Source organism: Bos grunniens, chromosome 8 (assembly GCF_055505025.1).
Source record: "Bos grunniens cultivar Pamir isolate PY7600 chromosome 8, Bosgru_T2T1.0, whole genome shotgun sequence".
In the NCBI taxonomy this organism is placed as follows: Eukaryota; Metazoa; Chordata; class Mammalia; order Artiodactyla; family Bovidae; genus Bos; species Bos grunniens.
The window spans coordinates 81503076-81521436 of NC_141172.1; the positions used below are offsets into that span (position 1 = coordinate 81503076).

The window sequence follows — 18361 nt, forward strand, 5'->3', positions numbered from 1 at the left end:
AGCTCACTCAGAGTCACGTCCATCGAGTTAGTGATGCCATCCGGCCATCTCATCCTCTATAGTCCCCTTCTCCTCCTGCCCCCAATCCCTCCCAGCATCAGGGTCTTTTCCAGTGAGTCAACTCTTCGCATGAGGTGGCCAAAGTACTGGAGTTTCAGCTTTAGCATCAGTCCTTCCAAAGAACTCCCAGGGCTGATCTCCTTCAGAATGGACTGGCTGGATCTCCTTGCAGTCCAAGGGACTCTCAAGAGTCTTCTCCAACACCACAGTACAAAAGCATCAATTCTTTGGTGCTCAGCTTTCTTCACAGTCCAACTCTCACATCCATACAAGACCACTGGAAAAACCATAGCCTTGACTAGATGGACCTTTGTTGGCAAAGTAATGTCTCTGCTTTTGAATATGCTATCTAGGTTGGTCATAACTTTCCTTCCAAGGAGTAAGCGTCTTTTAATTTCATGGCTGCAGTCACCATCTGCAGTGATTTTGGAGCCCAGAAAAATAAAGTCTGACACTGTTTCCACTGTTTCCCCATCTATTTCCCATGAAGTGATGGGACCAGATGCCATGATCTTCGTTTTCTGAATGTTGAGTTTTAAGCCAACTTTTTCACTCTCCACTTTCACTTTCATCAAGAGGCTTTTGAGTTCCTCTTCACTTTCTGCCATAAGGGTGGTGTCATCTGCATATCTGAGGTTATTGATATTTCTTCCGGCAGTCTTGATTCCAGCTTGTGTTTCTTCCAGTCCAGCGTTTCTCATGATGTACTCTGCATATAAGTTAAATAAGCAGGGTGACAGTATACAACCTTGACATACTCCTTTCCTATTTGGAACCAGTCTGTTGTTCCATGTCCAGTTCTAACTGTTGCCTCCTGACCTGCATATACGTTTCTCAAGAGGCAGGTCAGGTGGTCTGGTATTCCCATCTCTTTCAGAATTTTCCACAGTTGATTGTGATGCACACAGTCAAAGGCTTTGGCATAGTCAATAAAGCAGAAATAGATGTTTTTCTGAAACTCTCTTGCTTTTTCCATGACCCAGCGGATGTTGGCAATTTGATCTCTGGTTCCTCTGCCTTTTCTAAAACCAGCTTGAACATCTGGAAGTTCACGGTTCACTTATTGCTGAAGCCTGGCTTGGAGAATTTTGAGCATTACAAAAAGCGTGAGTAAAAGAGGCTGCTGCTGCTACTGCTGCTAAGTCACTTCAGTCGTGTCCCACTCTGTGCGACCCCATAGACGGCAGCCCACCAGGTTCCCCTGTCCCTGGGCTTCTCCAGGAAAGAACACTGGAATGGGTTGCCATTTCCTTCTCCAATGCATGAAAGTGAAAAGTGAAAGTGAAGTCGCTCAGTCGTGTCCGACTCTTAGCAACCCCATGGACCTCGGCCTACCAGGCTCCTCCGTCTATGGGATTTTCCAGGCAAGAGTACTGGAGTGGGGTGCCATTGCCTTCTCCCAGAAGAGGCTACAGTTATGATATTAATATGTGAATCATGAGGGCAGAGTTAGAACCTACCAGCCAGAACTCTAAGGTGAAGGCAGTAATTTTACACAGAGAACACCACTGAATAAAAGGCGTTTTCTCCCTTTCTATTATCTAATTTTTCTCTTCTCTTTGTGTCTTTTAATTTTCAAATCCCTCCTCCTTCTTTATTATCCTTATTTCTGATCTTATTTTCACTTACCATTAAGGGAAACTTACTTCTTTCCTTGATGGAAATTGTTTATTTTGTATTGTATTTCAAAGGTAATTTTGATATTATGAAATCATAAGAAGAGATACTTTCCTGGAAGAAAGTGCCCAGCGAGTCAAACAACAGTGGCAACATAGCCAAGATTTGATCACTCATGGAGTTCTCTGCCTGTCAGTCTCCAGGAGCTTGACACCAAATGGGTACTTCAAGCAGGAAACTGAAATTTAATGGGCAATTCAAGAAATTAAAATTTAATGGGCAATTCAAAAGGTAACATAAGCATTTAAACAGAGATGGAGAATTTGCTTCTGGTTGTCAGAGGGGCCAAAGTAATGGAGATTAGGTGCTAAGGAGAGATCACAGACAGACACAAGTTTAAGGCCACAGGGATAAATCAGTACAGCCTCTCACGTTCACACATAAAGAATCGGAGATCCAGTGAGCTGGGTGGCTTGCCTTAGAAAATCCCATCTCATCTACTGTCCTTCAAGAGCTAGTCCCCACAAAACCTCCCCTGTGAAACTCTCCTTCCCCTCAGCAATTCATGCAAAGCTCCACAGCACCAACCATCATCCTGAGTCTGGCTGACCTACTTAGGTCTCTTTTTTCCCTAACCAGAAGCTCCTTGGGTGCAGAAATTGTGAGCCATGTTTTCCTAAGGCTTGCTGTTTTTAAAAAGAATAGTGAATATATACATTCACATGAAGCTAGCTCATGGTAAAGCCAGGACTGGAACATTTCAACCACAGTCGTATGATCTGCAGGAACAGATCATTACAAAAATGTAGGCTTTAGAGGAGTCAAATCTTGAATTTTATTAGTTCTGTATTCTGAGAAAAGTGGCATATCTATAGTAATCCATAAATACCTATCCTGCAAACCTATCATGAATTCAATCAGACCCACTATGCAATCCGTAGAGAACAGTGCTCAATACCAAGTGAGCAACGCTGCTCATTTTACTTCAATTCTACAACCCAAACTTTTTAACATATTAACATTTCTGAATTAAGGATATGTCCTATATCCACTGCTGCCGTTGTTCAGTTGCTAAGTTGTGTCCAGATCTTTGCAACCCCATGGACAGCAGCAAGCCAGGCTCTGTCGTCCTTCACTATCTCCTAGAGCTTCCTCAAATTTATGTCCATTGAGTCACGATGCTATCGAACCATCTCATCCTCTGTCGTCCCCTTCTCCTCCTGCCCTCAATCTTTCCCAGCATCAGGGTCTTTTTCCAGACTCAGCTTTTCGCGTCAGGTGGCCAAAGTATTGGAGCTTCAGTTTCAGCATCAGACCTTACAATGAATATTCAGGGTTGATTTCCGTTTGACTGGTTTGATCACTTTGCAGTCCAAGGGACTCTCAAGAGTATTCTTCAGCACTCTTGATGAACTCTTTGATGCTCAGCCGTCTTTATGGTCCAACTCTCACATTTGTACATGATTATCAGCAAAACCATAGCTCTGACTATATGGACCTTTGTCAGCAAAGTGAAGTCTCTACTTTATACTATGCAGTCTAGGTTTGTCAGAGCTTTTCTTCTAAGGTCTTTTAATTTCATACCATCTGCAGTGATTTTGGGGAGAAGGCGATGGCAACCTACTCCAGTACTCTTGCTTGGAAAATCCCATGGACAGAGGAGCCTGGTAGGCTGCAGTCCATGGGGTCGCTAAGAGTCAGACACAACTGAGTGACTTCACTTTCACTTTTCACTTTCATGCATTGGAGAAGGAAATAGCAACCCACTCCAGTGTTCTTGCCTGGAGAATCCCAGAGACAGGGGAGCCTAGTGGGCTGCCGTCTATGGGGTCACACAGAGTTGAACACAACTGAAGTGACTTAGCAGCAGCAGCAGTGATTTTGGAGCCCAAGAAAATAAAGCCAGTGTTTCAACTTTTTCCCCTTCTGTTTGCCATGAAGCGGTGGGACCAGATGCCATGATCTTAGTTTTCTTAATGTTGAGTTTTAAACCAATTTTTTCATTCTCCTTCTCACCTTCATTAAGAGGCTTTTAGTTCCTCACCACTAGGTACACTTAAAGGACATATTATTTCCTTTTGCTAAAAAGTGGTTATTCAATTCATGAAGTATCTAACAATGAATTATGCCTTTAAATGGAGGAAATTCAAGAGTTTCTTTTCCTTTCTCTTGCCACCAATGGCCTAGCTCAATGATTTTCAAACTTTTGGTCATGATCCGTTGATGGATTGTAAAATGAGTTTGGGGTCATGAAAACCATTAAAATGGTATTGTGAATACGAATTGCAGGTAATTAAAGTAAGCATATTTTCATGAAATGTGTGTGTGTGTGTGTGTGTAACCGTATCTACACATATATACACGTGTACAGAAAATGTATTTCTGGTCAAAAGTTTTTAAGAAACACTAGCTGAGTTGAAATATATAAATTTAGGACAGGCATGGCCCTGGTACACAAATACAGTGATGCCTTTGCCATTTTAGATCAAGAATTTGAAAAAGCTAAGAGTCAACTCAAGGGAGGAAGAGTCAACCCAAGGGAGACGGGGAAGCAAGAAGAGTGTAAGTGAAGAAGAAAAACAACAGATGAAGACGGTGGTAAAGTGAATGAATGTGAGTATACATACTGTACCAACACATGTACGTTCATGGAAGTAAATGCAAATGCTGTCCCTTCCCCATCAAGTTCAATCTTCTTATAATTACTTATAACAGGCGAGGACAGAGATATTATATAATTCTCTAAAACATGAAAGGGGAATATTCATTTTATTTTTGATTCCATTACCATTATGGGGACTTCCTAGGTAGCTCAGTGGTAGAGAATCCATCTGCCAATTCAAAAGATGTACCAGTTCTGTTCACTTCAGTTGCTCAGTCATGTCTGACTCTTTGCGCCCCCAAGGAATGCAGCACGCCAGACTTCCCTGTCCATCACCAACTCCCAGAGCTTGCTCAAACTCATGTCCATTGAGTCAGTGATGCATCCAACTATCTCATCCTCTCTCATCCCCTTATCCCCCTGCCTTCAATCTTTCCCAGCATCAGGGTCTTTTCAAATGAGTCAGTTCTTCACATCAGGTGGCCAAAGTATTGGAGTTTTGGTTTCAGCATCAGTCCTTCCAATGAATATTCAGGACTGATTTCCTTTAGGACAGACTGGTTAGATCTGTTTGCAATCCAATGGATTCTCAAGAGTCTTCTCCAACACCACAGTTCAAAAGCATCAATTCTTCGGCACTTAGTTTTTTTTGTAGTCCAGCTCTCACATCTATACATGAATGACTACTGGAAAAACCACAGCTTTGACTAGACGGACCTTTGCTGGCAAAGTAATGTCTCTGCTTTTTAATATGCTATGTAGGTTGGTCATCAGTTTTCTTCCAAGGAGCAAGTTTCTTTTCATTTCATGGCTGCAGTTGCTAGCTGCAGTGATTTTGGAGCCCAAAAAAATAAAGCCTGCCTCCGTTTCCACTGTTTCTCCATCTATCAGCCATGAAGTGATAGGACCAGGTGCCATGATCTTCGTTTTTTGAATGTTGAGTTTTAAGCCAACTTTTTCACTCTCCTCTTTCACTTTCATCAAGAGGCTCTTTAGTTCTTCTTCACTTTCTGCCATAAATGTGGCATCATCTGTGTATCTGAGGTTATTGATACTTCTGGAAATCTTGATTCCAGCTTGTGCTTCATCCAGCCTGGCATTTTGCATGATGAACTCTGCATCTAAGTTAAATAAGCAGGGTGACAATATACAACCTTGATATACTCCTTTCTCAATTTGGAACCAGTCTGTTCTTCCATGTCTGGTTCTAACTGCTGCTTCTTGACCTGCATACAGATTTCTCAGGAGGCAGGTAAAGCAGTCTGGTAATCCCATCTCTTGAAGAATTATCCAGTTTGTTGTGATCCACACAGTCAAAGGCTTTGACATAGTCAATAAAGCAGAAGTAGATGTTTTTCTGGAACTCTCTTGCTTTTTTGATGATCCATCGGATGTTTTCTCTCTAATTCCTCTGCCTTTTCTAATTCCAGCTTGAACATCTAGAAGTTCAAGGTTCATGTACTATTGAAGCCTGGCTTGGAGAATTTTGAGCATTCTCAAAATTGCTAGCATGTGAGATGAATGCAATTGTGTGGTAGTTTGAGCATTCTTTCTTTGGGATTGGAATGAAAACTGAGCTTCTCCAGTCCTGTGGCCACTGCTGAGTTTTCCAAATTTGCTGGCATATTGAGTGCAGCACTTTCACAGCATCATCTTTTGGGATTGGAAACAGCTTAACTGGAATTCCATCATCTCCACTAGCTTTGTTCGTAATAATGCTTCTGAAGGCCTACTTGACTTCACACTCTAGGATAGCTGGCTCCAGGTCAATGATCACACCATTGTGGTTATCTGGCTCATGAAGATCTTTCTGTATAGTTCTTCTGTGTATTCTTGCCACCTCTTCTTAATATCTTTTGCTTCTGTTAGGTCCATACCATTCCTGTCCTTTATTGAGCCCATCTTTGCATGAAATGTTCCCTTGATATCTCTAATTTTCTTGAAGAGATCTCTAGTCTTTCCCATTCTATTGTTTTCCTCTATTTCTTTGCACTGATCACTGAGAAGGCTTTCTTATCTGTCCTTGCTATTCTTTGGAACTCTGCATTCAGATGGGTATATCTTACCCATAGATGTAGGAGATGTGGGTTCAACCCCTGGGTTGGGAAGATCCTCCAGAGGAGGAAATGGCAACGCACTTCAGTATTTTTAGTGGGAAGATTCCAAGTACAGGGGAGCCTGGCAGGCTATAGTCCATGGGGTCAGACACAACTGAGCACACAGCATCATTATATTAGGCAATTAGTTTTTTACTTTTAAAAACATGAAAAGTAAAGATTCTATTAGCTAACAACATAGTCAAATCAAGACATTAAATCTCTATGTACACTTTCAGATATGCCTACTCCACCCTATGCTAAGCTCTGTGAAAACCAAGAGAACAAAAACCACATTTCCTGCGATGTTCAGTCTTCCAGGACATTAGACAGGCAAGCCAATAATTATAAAGCAGTATAGTAAGAGTTATAATTAAGGGAGATGCTGGCAACTGTGGATACACTAAGGAAGGTTCCTAACTGAGTCCTAGCAAAGCTATTTCAAAGAAGTTTTGAGGATTTGAGATGACAACAAAGTTCCAGGCAAAAAGAACTGCATGTCACAGGCCCAGACATCAAACACTGTTACTAATTTAACCTAGCTACAAGGCACATGATATTGCAACAGGAAATGTGGCTAGACAGGTAGGTAGGAGGTCAGTGAAGGGACACCTCCCTCAAAGTGTCTTCAAATTCCTCCTAACCTTGGATAAAACCAAAATGTGTTCCCTAAATAATGGCAGAGCCAAGGCAGGATTCAGACACTAAAGAATTTTACACATGGAAAAGAGCACATGAGTTAATATTAAATTGTGAAACGAAATTATTTCACTATAATCATTTTATACTGAATTAAAAAATGAGGCTGCAAGAATCATCCGGGAGCATCTGCTGTCTAATTCAAGACTTTCTATTCTCCTACACATCTGTGTGTGTGTGTATCCATACACATGTACACAAACATATATGGACAACAATAAAGAATCCCATCTTTGTAAAAGAACAAGGAATATATTTGATAAGTTGTTTCATGAAAAATAAGAGAAATGCTTATCATTTAAAGCTCTGAATGCTGTTAAACAATGCAAAGATTAAAATTATCATTAAAAGATTGGATTTTTAGAGGACACGCTTCGGATTCTTACCGTAAGCTAAGATAAAAGGACTCCAGCAAGATTTTGCCAACAGCTGGCAAATTGTGGGGAATCTTTCAATGATTGCATTTGAATCCTATAAAAGAAAATTATATTTGGTCAGTAGAAGGACACTACACAACTCAAAAATAGTGAATATAGGTTGAGAGAACTTGAATGCTTCTTATTTCATGTGTATTTTACAAAAATAGGTGAAAAACAGATTAGAGAAGAACTTTAAGTAAATAATTCTAAAAAAGTTTAACAAGCAATCACCATACTTTATCCTTAAACCAGCTTACTAAAACTAAGAATTACAGCAAGTTTAGGAAAATCAATTTTGTTGCAAAATTAACTTTATTTTGGGCTTCCCTGAGAGCTAAGTTGGTAAAGAATCCACCTGCAATGCAAGAGACCCCACTTCGATTCCTGGATTGGGAAGACATGCTGGAGAAGGTATAGGCTATCCACTTCAGTATTCTTGGGCTTCCCTTGTGGCTCAGCTGGTAAAGAATCTGCCTGCAATATGAGAGACCCGGGTTCGATCCCTGGATTGGGAAGATCCCCTGGAGAAGGGTACAGCTCATGAAATGAAAAGATGCTTACTCCTTGGAAGAAAAGTTATGACCAACCTAAACAGCATATTAAAAAGCAGAGACATTACTTTGTCAACAAAGGTCCATCTAGTCAAGGCTATGGTTTTTCCAGTAGTCATGTATGGATATGAGAGTTGGACTATAAAGAAAGCTGGGCGCCAAGGAATTGATGCTTTTGAACTGTGGTATTGGAGAAGACTCTTGAGAGTCCCTTGGACTGCAAGGAGATCCAACCAGTCCATCCTAAAGGAGATCAGTTCTGAGTGTTCATTGGAAGGACTGATGTTGAAGCTGAAACTCCCATACTTTGGCCACCTGATGCGAAGAGCTGACTCATTTGAAAAGACCCTGATGCTGGGAAAGATTGAAGGCAGGAGGAGAAGGGGACGACAGAAGATGAGATGGTTGGGTGGCATCACCAACTCAATGGACATGAGTTTGGGTAAACTCTGGGAGTTGGTGAGGGACAGGGAAGCCTGGCATGGTGTGGTCCATGGGGTGGCAAAGAGAAGGACACGACTGAGCAACTGAACTGAACTGAACTGAACTCACTCCAGTATTCTGGCCTGGACAATTTACCTTTAAATCTATATACTTTATCCTTAAACCAGCTCACTAAAACTAAGAATTATAGCAAGTTTAGGTAAAAATCAATTTTGTTGCAGAATTAACTTTATTTTACTCATATTTAAGTCAAGAAAGGCCACTTTATTAAAAAATAACAAAGACTGCTTAACAGCAAAAAAATTATGGGTGATGAACACGCAGAGTACATCATGAGAAACGCTGGGCTGGAGGAAGCACAAGCTGGAATTAAGATTGCCGGGAGAAATATCAATAACCTCAGTTATGCAGATGACACCACCCTTATGGCAGAAAGTGAAGAGGAACTAAAAAGCCTCTTGATGAAAGTGAAAGTGGAGAGTGAAAAAGCTGGCTTAAAACTCAACATTCAGAAAACGAAGATCATGGCATCTGGTCCCATCACTTCATGGGAAATAGATGGGGAAACAGTGGAAACAGAGTCAGACTTTATTTTGGGGGGCTCCAAAATCACTGCAGATGATGATTGCAGCCATGAAATTAAAAGACGCTTACTCCTTGGAAGGAAAGTTATGACCAACCTAGATAGCATATTCAAAAGCAGAGACATTACTTTGCCAACAAAGGTCCATCTGGTCAAGGCTATGGTTTTTCCAGTAGTCATATATGGATGTGAGAGTTGGACTATGAAGAAAGCTGAATTGGAAATAAAAGCAAAAATAAACAAATGGGACCTAATTAACCTTAAAAGCTTCTGCACATCAAAGGAAACTATTAGCAAGGTGAAAAGACAGCCTTCAGAATGGGAGAAAATAATAGCAAATGAAGCAACTGACAAACAACTAATCTCAAAAATATACAAGCAACTCCTACAGCTCAACTCCAGAAAAATAAATGACCCAATCAAAAAATGGGCCAAAGGACTAAATAGACATTTCTCCAAAGAAGACATACAGATGGCTAACAAACACATGAAAAGATGCTCAACATCACTCATTATCAGAGAAATGCAAATCAAAACCACTATGAGATACCATTTCACAGCAGTCAGAATGGCCGCGATCCAAAAGTCTACAAATAATAAGTGCTGGAGAGGGTGTGGAGAAAAGGGAACCCTCTTACACTGTTGGTGGGAATGCAAACTAGTACAGCCACTATGGAGAACAGTGTGGAGATTCCTTAAAAAACTGGAAATAGAACTGCCTTATGATCCAGCAATCCCACTGCTGGGCATACACACTGAGGAAACCAGAAGGGAAAGAGACACATGTACCCCAATGTTCATCGCAGCACTGTTTATAATAGCCAGGACATGGAAGCAACCTAGATGTCCATCAGCAGATGAATGGATAAGAAAGCTGTGGTACATATACACAATGGAGTATTACTCAGCCATTAAAAAGAATACATTTGAATCAGTTCTAATGAGGTGGATGAAACTGGAGCCTATTATACAGAGTGAAGTAAGCCAGAAGGAAAAACAGAAATACAGTATACTAACGCATATATATGGAATTTAGAAAGATGGTAACAATAACCTGGTGTACGAGACAGCAAAAGAGACACTGATGTATAGAACAGTCTTATGGACTCTGTGGGAGAGGGAGAGGGTGGGAAGATTTGGGAGAGTGACATTGAAACATGTAGAATATCATGTAAGAAACGAGTTGCCAGTCCAGGTTCGACGCGCGATACTGGATGCTTGGGGCTGGTGCACTGGGACGACCCAGAGGGATGGTGTGGGGAGGGAGGAGGGAGGAGGGTTCAGGATGGGGAACACATGTATGCCTGTGGCGGATTCATTTTGATATTTGGCAAAACTAATACAATTATGTAAAGTTTAAAAATAAAATAAAATTAAAAAAAAAAAAAAAAAAAGAAAGCTGAGCACTGAAGAATTGATGCTTTTGAACCGTGGTGTTGGAGAAGACTCTTGAGAGTCCCATGGACGGCAAGGAGGTCCAACCAGTCCATTCTAAAGGAGATCAGTCCTGGGTGTTCTTTGGAAGGAATGATGCTAAAGCTGAAATTCCAGTACTTTTGGCTACCTCATGCGAAGAGTTGACTCACTGGAAAAGACCCTGATGCTGGGAGGTATTGGGGGCAGGAGGAAAGGAGGACAACAGAGGATGAGATGGCTGGATGGCATCACTGAATCGATGGACGTGAGTCTGAGTGAACTCCGGGAGCTGGTGATGGACAGGGAGGCCTGGCTTGCTGCGATTCATGGGGTCGCAAAGAGTCAGACACGACTGAACGACTGAACTGAACTGAACTGAATATCTACATAACACCATATCTTCACCCTCATTTTTTTTAGTTCTAATATAATAAGAGAACTTCCTGAGTCAGCTCCAGTAGCACTATCTCAAGTAAGGTTTAGAAGGACAAGAACTCTGGAACTTGTAAAAAGAAATAAGAGCAGCCAAAACATACAGATATATATCTCTGTTTATTACTATTGTGATTACTATATGCTAAATGACCTCATACTTGTCCACAACAACCTAAAACCTAACACACACAAAAATATACATCAAATAGAAAACAGCCTAAGGTTCAAACATACACATGCCCCTTTTCCTACTTCTTTACCTTTCAAGAAAGTTAAAAAATGAAATAAGACCAAATTGGGATAATGTACACATAAGCTGAAATGATACGCATTTCCTACTGCTGAAGCAATAAATTCCTCACATATGTCTCAGCATTAGGGTCAGCCCTGGACTTTCCAGAATCACTTTAAGGTCAAGTTACAAAAGTCTTGTTAAAAAAGTTAGCATTAGTTGTTCATACAGACTGCAACATTTCTACTTTCTAGAGATATGAGAACTGACATCATCACTATGAATTATTCTTCAAATTTCCTACTTGCTCCTTTGATTAAGGAAAGAAAATTTTAACACAAGAATACCTATATTAAATGGTAATTTTGCTTCTCATTTTGAAATTAGAAAATAAGTATAATGTTTTCATAATATGAAAATGCACTAATTCACAAAAATACCTATTGCAATAAAACTAAGAAATTTTATGTCAAAACAAAAATACATCAAATTTTGAACACAATAACTTACATAACAATAGTGAAGACACTCATAATCTTAGTAGTCACAAGAAAAGTCCACTTAAAATACCTGAAAGAAGAGATCTTAAATTTTATCATCTCTTAGTTGAGCCCATTTTAGAACAGAGTTGAGAAAAGAGTAAGCATTTCTTCAAACTCTTCAATATTTGAGAGATACAAAGACCTTTAAAAGAACCCTAATTATGACCTGACAACAAGTGTCAAAGTCTTGTTTATTTAAAAACAACTTGATTGGTCAGGAAGTCTCATGTGACAATATAACTCTTCAAGAAGGAAAAGACTGGAGTCATAATAAATCAGACACTAGCAAACCACTTCCTGTCTCCATTACTTACAGGTAATTTGTCTGTCTAATTCTTCAGTATGTGAGGTCAATACCACAAGTCCCTGACTGCATTCAGGCTTAATGAAGTCTGGTGAAGAGTTCCTGATGTCACAGAATAACACTATTACTTCATTTTGATCCACTACTCACCATCTCTTTCAAGGTTTCATACATCCGCCTCAGGAACTCCTGGAACTGTGGCAGGTGAAGGCAGATGTCTCGCTGGGTTTCCAAAGTGGAGGCCTGGGTCCAGACAGAAAGCTTCTGCATCCAAAACTGATAATTAGAAGGAAGGCCTGCTGAGTCTTCAGCCATCTCAGAAAAAGGGACAAAGTATTGTGCCTTCACGGTGGTTGGCTACACACTGAAGAAAACAGTAAACATATGTCAAAACTGTAAGAAAGAGGGGGAAATAAAACATTAAGAAAGAATCTTTTCTCAGTGTCTTCACAACCACTGATGAGTTCTGACAGTGGGTTATAAGGAGGATTACAAGGGATCAAAACAGCATGCCTTCTGTGAAGTCATCTTTGAGTTATTTTAAAATGTGTCACCCAGCTGTATCTCCAATTTTTACCACCTGAACTTTCTATCATGAGTAATATCATTACACTAAAAGTCATTATACCTCCACAGGCACATCACTAATTATGTACAAAAAGCACAGCTGATAATACTTTATATCTTCTATTTAAGATTGAGCTATTTTTAAATGTTCTGAATATGAAGTTCATTTGAGTATTTTAATGTAATGGGAAATCAAAAACATCCATGGAAGTTTCATAATAGTCTGTGTCTAAGAAATGTTTTTGAAGTTCTTATGTTTTATATGCATTTCTGGCTTCTCATTTAGGTGTAAAAAAAAAAAATCTCTGGGCATTACTGTCTAATGAATTTTCTTCCTGGTTTCTCAATTCTTAGAAAAAAGTAAAATAATTCATTCCACATGCATGGATTTGAACAATCTGCTTAATTTATTTAAAGACTGCTGTGTATGCTTCATCTCCATTCACAAGAAGAAATCATATTTTGGTAAAGTAAGATAAACTCTAATTATTGGGAAGGTATATCTGTCCTAAGTGACAGAAAATAAAAACCCATAAACCTGACTACACATCTGAAGAACATGTTAAAAAGAATCATAGAGTTACATACACAGAGAGCATATGCCTCAGGCAGAGTCGGGTAAATAAACTCCAGGTGCCTCCCCACCACCCCAGCTCCTCGCCACCCACAGCCCTAGGAAGCATACAGGGGAGAGAATGGAAGGCTGCCTTCAGCAGGTGCAGGCTTTTACAGACTCCTACTTTCCTGGGGCAGGGATGATAGTCAGCCATCTAATATCAAAAGACTACTCTGCAAGGGGTGAGTGAGTTTAAATCTTCAAAAGCAATAATTAACAGATAAAATGCTCCCAATTAAATGCCAAAAACATCAACAAAGGAGATTTTCATTACTAAACAAGAAAGTAAGAACAAAATAAGAAGGTCGTACAATTTGGCTACAGTGCAAAAGAAAAAAATCTAGACCAGGAAGATAAAATTTTAAAATAGTACTAAAAATTTAGTTTTGAAAAGTACCATAAAGTTTCTTAAAAAGTTTAATAATAGAGAATATATGCATACTATCAAATGGCACCTAATAGTCAAAAATCCAGACATCTGATTATTCTCTCCTATTATCTTCATCCAAGCCATCACCAATACCTGTTCATTCTATTCCTAAAATAAATATTCATGCTTTCATTTGACCTCATTCATTTCTTTCCATTTCCACTGCTGCTATCCCACCCCATTCCTGTCTATTTCTTCCCTAGAGTCTTCTATCTGGTCCCACCTGTTCCTCTCCAATTCATTTTCTACACTGTCAACAAAAACAACTTTCCCAAATGTAAATCAGACCCACTCTTGCCTAAAAATCTCTTCAATACGTTCCTTGGAAAGAAATCTCAACTCCTTGCATAAATTATCCCAGCTCCTTACCAGAGTCTCTAATAAGACCTTGATAAACAGAGCTCCAGCATACCCACCCACCTCCTATGTTGCCTCTAGCCAGCTGACCAGTCCAGTCAAGGCCTTGCATCTATTTACCAACATATGAAACCCTGCTTCCAGGTCTTTCTGCTGATTCCTCCACAGCTCTTGGCAAATCAGTTAATTACTCTGGGCATTTATTTGTTCACTCACTTACTATCTCCTCTACTGGTAAATACATCCTCTGTCATCCTTGAATTTAGCCCATGCATGGCCAATTATCGGAGAAGGCAATGGCACCCCACTCCAGTACTCTTGCCTGGAAACTCCCATGGACAGAGGAGCCTGGTAGGCTGCAGTCCATGGGGTCGCTAAGAGTCGGGCACGACTGAGTGACTTAACTTTTACTTCTCACTTTCATGCATTGGAGAAGGAAGTGGCAACCCACTCCAGTGTTCTTGCCTGGAGAATCCCAGGGACGGGGGAGCCTGGTGGGCTGCCGTCTATGGGGTCGCACAGAGTCGGACACGACTGAAGTGACTTAGCATTACCATGGCCAATAGTAACTGTTGAATGAGGGAATATTTTCCAAAGTATAGTTCTAAGCTAAATGTTATAACAAAATGCGTTAGAGATCATGCAGTGTAGTGGTCCTGGATGCTCTATTTCACAGCCTATCTGGGGAGGGTGGCAGTGGGAGCAGCCTGATGGTAGCGACTGTGAAATGGGTGGTGCTCTGGCTGTGATGGGAACAGTAAGGGTGGTCCTGACATTTCGTATCCCAGAGTCAAGGACACGGAACACGCTGCAATGCATTGGAACAACAGCTCAAAAAGGAAAATGGTCTTCCCCCAAAGGCCAGTGAGGCCCCAACTGAGAAATGCTGACCTAATCTGAACATTCTGGAAAGGACATCTGTTGGTTTTGTCTGTTTACCATTCCTCCTCCATTTTTAGTTACAACATCTTACTCTTCCTTTAGGAAAGTATCTCTCTTACATTCCCCAAGTCTTGGCAGATCCTTTAATCATTTTATGGTACCTATGTCATCAAGCCAAGGAGTGAGAGGATGATTCAAATTTAACAAAGCAGACACTCTGCTGGGAATCTGAATCTTCAGTAGCTTGTGATAAGGGTGGAATTAAGCCATCCAAAGAGTCTCTTGATCTAGATCTCTATGCATGTCCTTAACAAACTATGAGTTTGCAGCATTCTCTTTGATTCGGTCAGTTACCCAGGAGCCTTCCAATAATAATAGTTTTGCTTAAATTAATGACTGTTGGTTTCTGTGATTTTTAACACAAGAACACAAACTGATATCTCTGATGTTATATAATATCTGATACAAACTGATACCAGATAGTGGGCTACAGACAACACATCTTTGCAGAAAGGAGGGGAATTTAGAACGGCTCCTAGGCCAATCAGGTAAAATGGCAGCGAAACTCCTGTTCCTATTATGGAACTGGAAACCAGAAGTCCATGGAAGAGGGTAATACAGATCAATGAGGCATCACCTTCACACAAGGGCCCTGAATCATTAAGATATTCTAGTAGGAATGGCTAAGTGAAAGCACTGGACTATCAAAACAGTCAAACATCTGATGATTTGCAGAGAACCCCACTTCCCAGATGAGGGGCCAATGGGTCTTAGTCAGCAATATCACACTGTCATAATCGAGTGGTCACTCCAACTCAAGGTGCACTTTTGGATGTGAGTCCTGACTGGGGCAAATTAATACCCTTGGCACCTAGAATTCAGTTATGAACGGGTTACCTCCATTTCTCCATGGGGATAAACTGAGGATATGAGAAAGCAGTTGCCTTTTACCTGCCTCAGAGATATCAACTCCAGATACAGCACATTACACTGGTCTACCACAGTGAAGATACCAGGCTGACAGAACCTGGAGAGTATGAAGATACAGGTGCTTTGTCTGTATTCCATATGGTGGGATACAAATTACATGAACATACAGGGTCTGCCACTCCAGAAGTTTCTTATAATCCAATGATCTGTGTCAGATGACAATGTGTCCTTTAAAATGAAGATACACAAGAATCCAGTACCAGAGGTTGCCTCCATTGTGGAGGCCGAGGTGGCTGGAAGGTAAGTGCAGGAAAGGAAATCTTTTCTGTAATTTTACTGTACACTTTTTTGCACTTTTTCAATTTAATGCCATGTGTACTAGTTACTGACTCAAAATAATAAACAAACAAAAATAAGGTGAATGATAACTGCTATACCTACCTCACACCCACGAAGAGGCAAAATGCTTGGCTGATACCTCTGGGATTCTGAAGGTAACATGTACTACATGGGTTTCAGACCACTCATTGGCTCATCCATTTGCCAGAGAAAGAGAACATATGGGTAAAGCCCAGAGCAACAATCACTGCACAGCTTATCTGTCCATACTGAACTGCTCTGCCACTCAGCTATGACCCAGCTCTGGTCAGCTACGACACCCTATGCTCTTGAAAACCTGTGTGGAAGATCTGGATTCTGGAAAAAGCTTATAACAGCCCTCAGTGACTGGACTGATCTCCAAGCCACAAAGCTGGGTGTGCCCAGCAGCACTCTGTCATCATGTGCAAATTACGCCTGCTTGGTCAAAATGCATGAATGAGGTTTCTGGATGCTATCTGTATATGTCTTGCTTGCTATGTCATATAACTTTTAAAGATTCCCTTCTCTTTTATTTCCCCTTCTACTACTGCATATATAAAGTATATTATAAGTGGATAGATTTGCTAAAAATCTATAATTTACAGAAAATAACAAAGATGGGAAGAGGAACTGACATTATCCAGAACTCTTGGACTTGAAGCTAAATGCATTAACCAGGCATTACTTTGAATTATCTCCCTTTTCGGAAGGAAGAGAGAGCTAAATTATGTTAGTGGAAACTGTTTTAAAAATTCTGTGTATGGAAAGCAATAGGTTCAAATGTCCTGAGTAACCAGCATGAGACAGTGGATATATCTGTTGTTTCTGCCCCCCAACACCCTATCCTGTTCTTTTAATGTATGGTCAGCCCTCCTTATCTGCAGGTTCTGCATCTATATGGATAGAAAAAATTTTTAATTACAGAAGTTTCCAAAAAACAAAACTTGAATTTACCATGCACCCACTACTATATACATAACTTTTATCTTATATTTACAACTATTTATATAGCATTTACATTGTATTTTAAGAAATCTAGAAATGATTTAAAGTATATGAAGAATGTGTATAGGTTATATACAAGTATTATGCCACTTTATATAAGGGAATTAAGCATTTGTGGATTTTGGCATCTGTGAAGGTCCTGGAATAAACACCTTGCAGATATAGAGGGATAACTACATATGCACCTCACTTTTGCTCTGAAGAACTTCCCTTCTCTTCTGCATGGTTTTAATGAGACTAAGGTTTGCCTCCTCAGAACTGGAAGAGTTATATGGGTCTAACAGATACAACTAACAACTGGGAAATACACTATACAGATAAAACAAGTTTATGCACTTTTGATCCGACATAAACCATATACTTTCACTCAATAAGGAGAGTAATTTATAATGATCTCACTTAAAACACAAATTATGGGGCACAAGCGAAATTCTGTTTATGATGTTTATTCTTCTCTTTTTTTTGATAACTGTTCAATAAGTATGTTTTAGTATACAAAAAAATGGTAGAGAAAACAGCCAAATGTACCCTATTTACCCTTTAACCAGTTCAAACAATTATCGAGATTTTCCATTTTTAAAGCAAAGCACAGATACCATATCACTTTACTCAAAATACCTTTATTTATATCTTTTTTTAAAAGACTTTTAAAAAAAGAAACTTAACTACACCTCTTTCATACCCAATAAAGCCACTAATAATATCTAACAGCCCTTCTATGTTCAGATTTCTTAAAAAATTCCCTTTATATTTGGATTGTTTATATTACAATCCAAACAACATCAACACATTGCATGCAGTCCATACTGATATCTTTCCTTTAAGCTGTAACAAAACAATGTAAATCTCTAACCTGTAACAAGTATCCCACTTTTATTTGTTTTAACCTTTTCATTTAACCCCTGGAGAAACCAACACATATGACCTACAGAATTTCTCATACTTGTACATTTAGCATTCTTGTGGTATTGTGTGATGTGTTTTGTTCTCTTCTTTATTGTTCATAAACTGACAGCTAGATCTAGAGGGTTCATTAGATTCAGAGTCAATTCCTTTGCAAGAATATTTCACTTGTGGATTTGTGTTCTTCAAATTAAATGAGAAGGTATACATAATTTGGTAGTCCCACATATCATAATGTTGAAACTGATGAGTGGTTTCAGGTATTATCAACCAAATCCATCCATTATAAAGTTCACCACCACTTTTTCGCT

General features: G+C 39.8%; 1 protein-coding gene across 39 annotated transcripts in view; it reads right to left on the reverse strand.

Moving 5' to 3' along the window:
• FANCC (FA complementation group C) overlaps window positions 1-18361 on the reverse strand; it is a 348443-nt gene that overhangs the window by 203803 nt on the left and 126279 nt on the right. For 28 of the 39 annotated variants that reach the window (XR_015170188.1, XR_015170187.1, XM_086416983.1 and 25 more), the window contains 2 exons: window positions 12151-12364; window positions 7461-7545 (listed from right to left, as the gene is read on the reverse strand). Coding sequence is in view for 31 of the 39 variants with exons in the window: in XM_086416983.1 (XP_086273109.1) it covers window positions 7461-7545; window positions 12151-12315 (250 nt within the window). In the remaining 8 variants the exon portion in view is untranslated. Of the gene's footprint in view, window positions 1-7460; window positions 7546-12150; window positions 12394-18361 lie in introns of all 39 variants that reach the window. The other 11 variants (XM_086416995.1, XM_086416994.1, XM_086416993.1 and 8 more) reach the window with 2 other exon arrangements.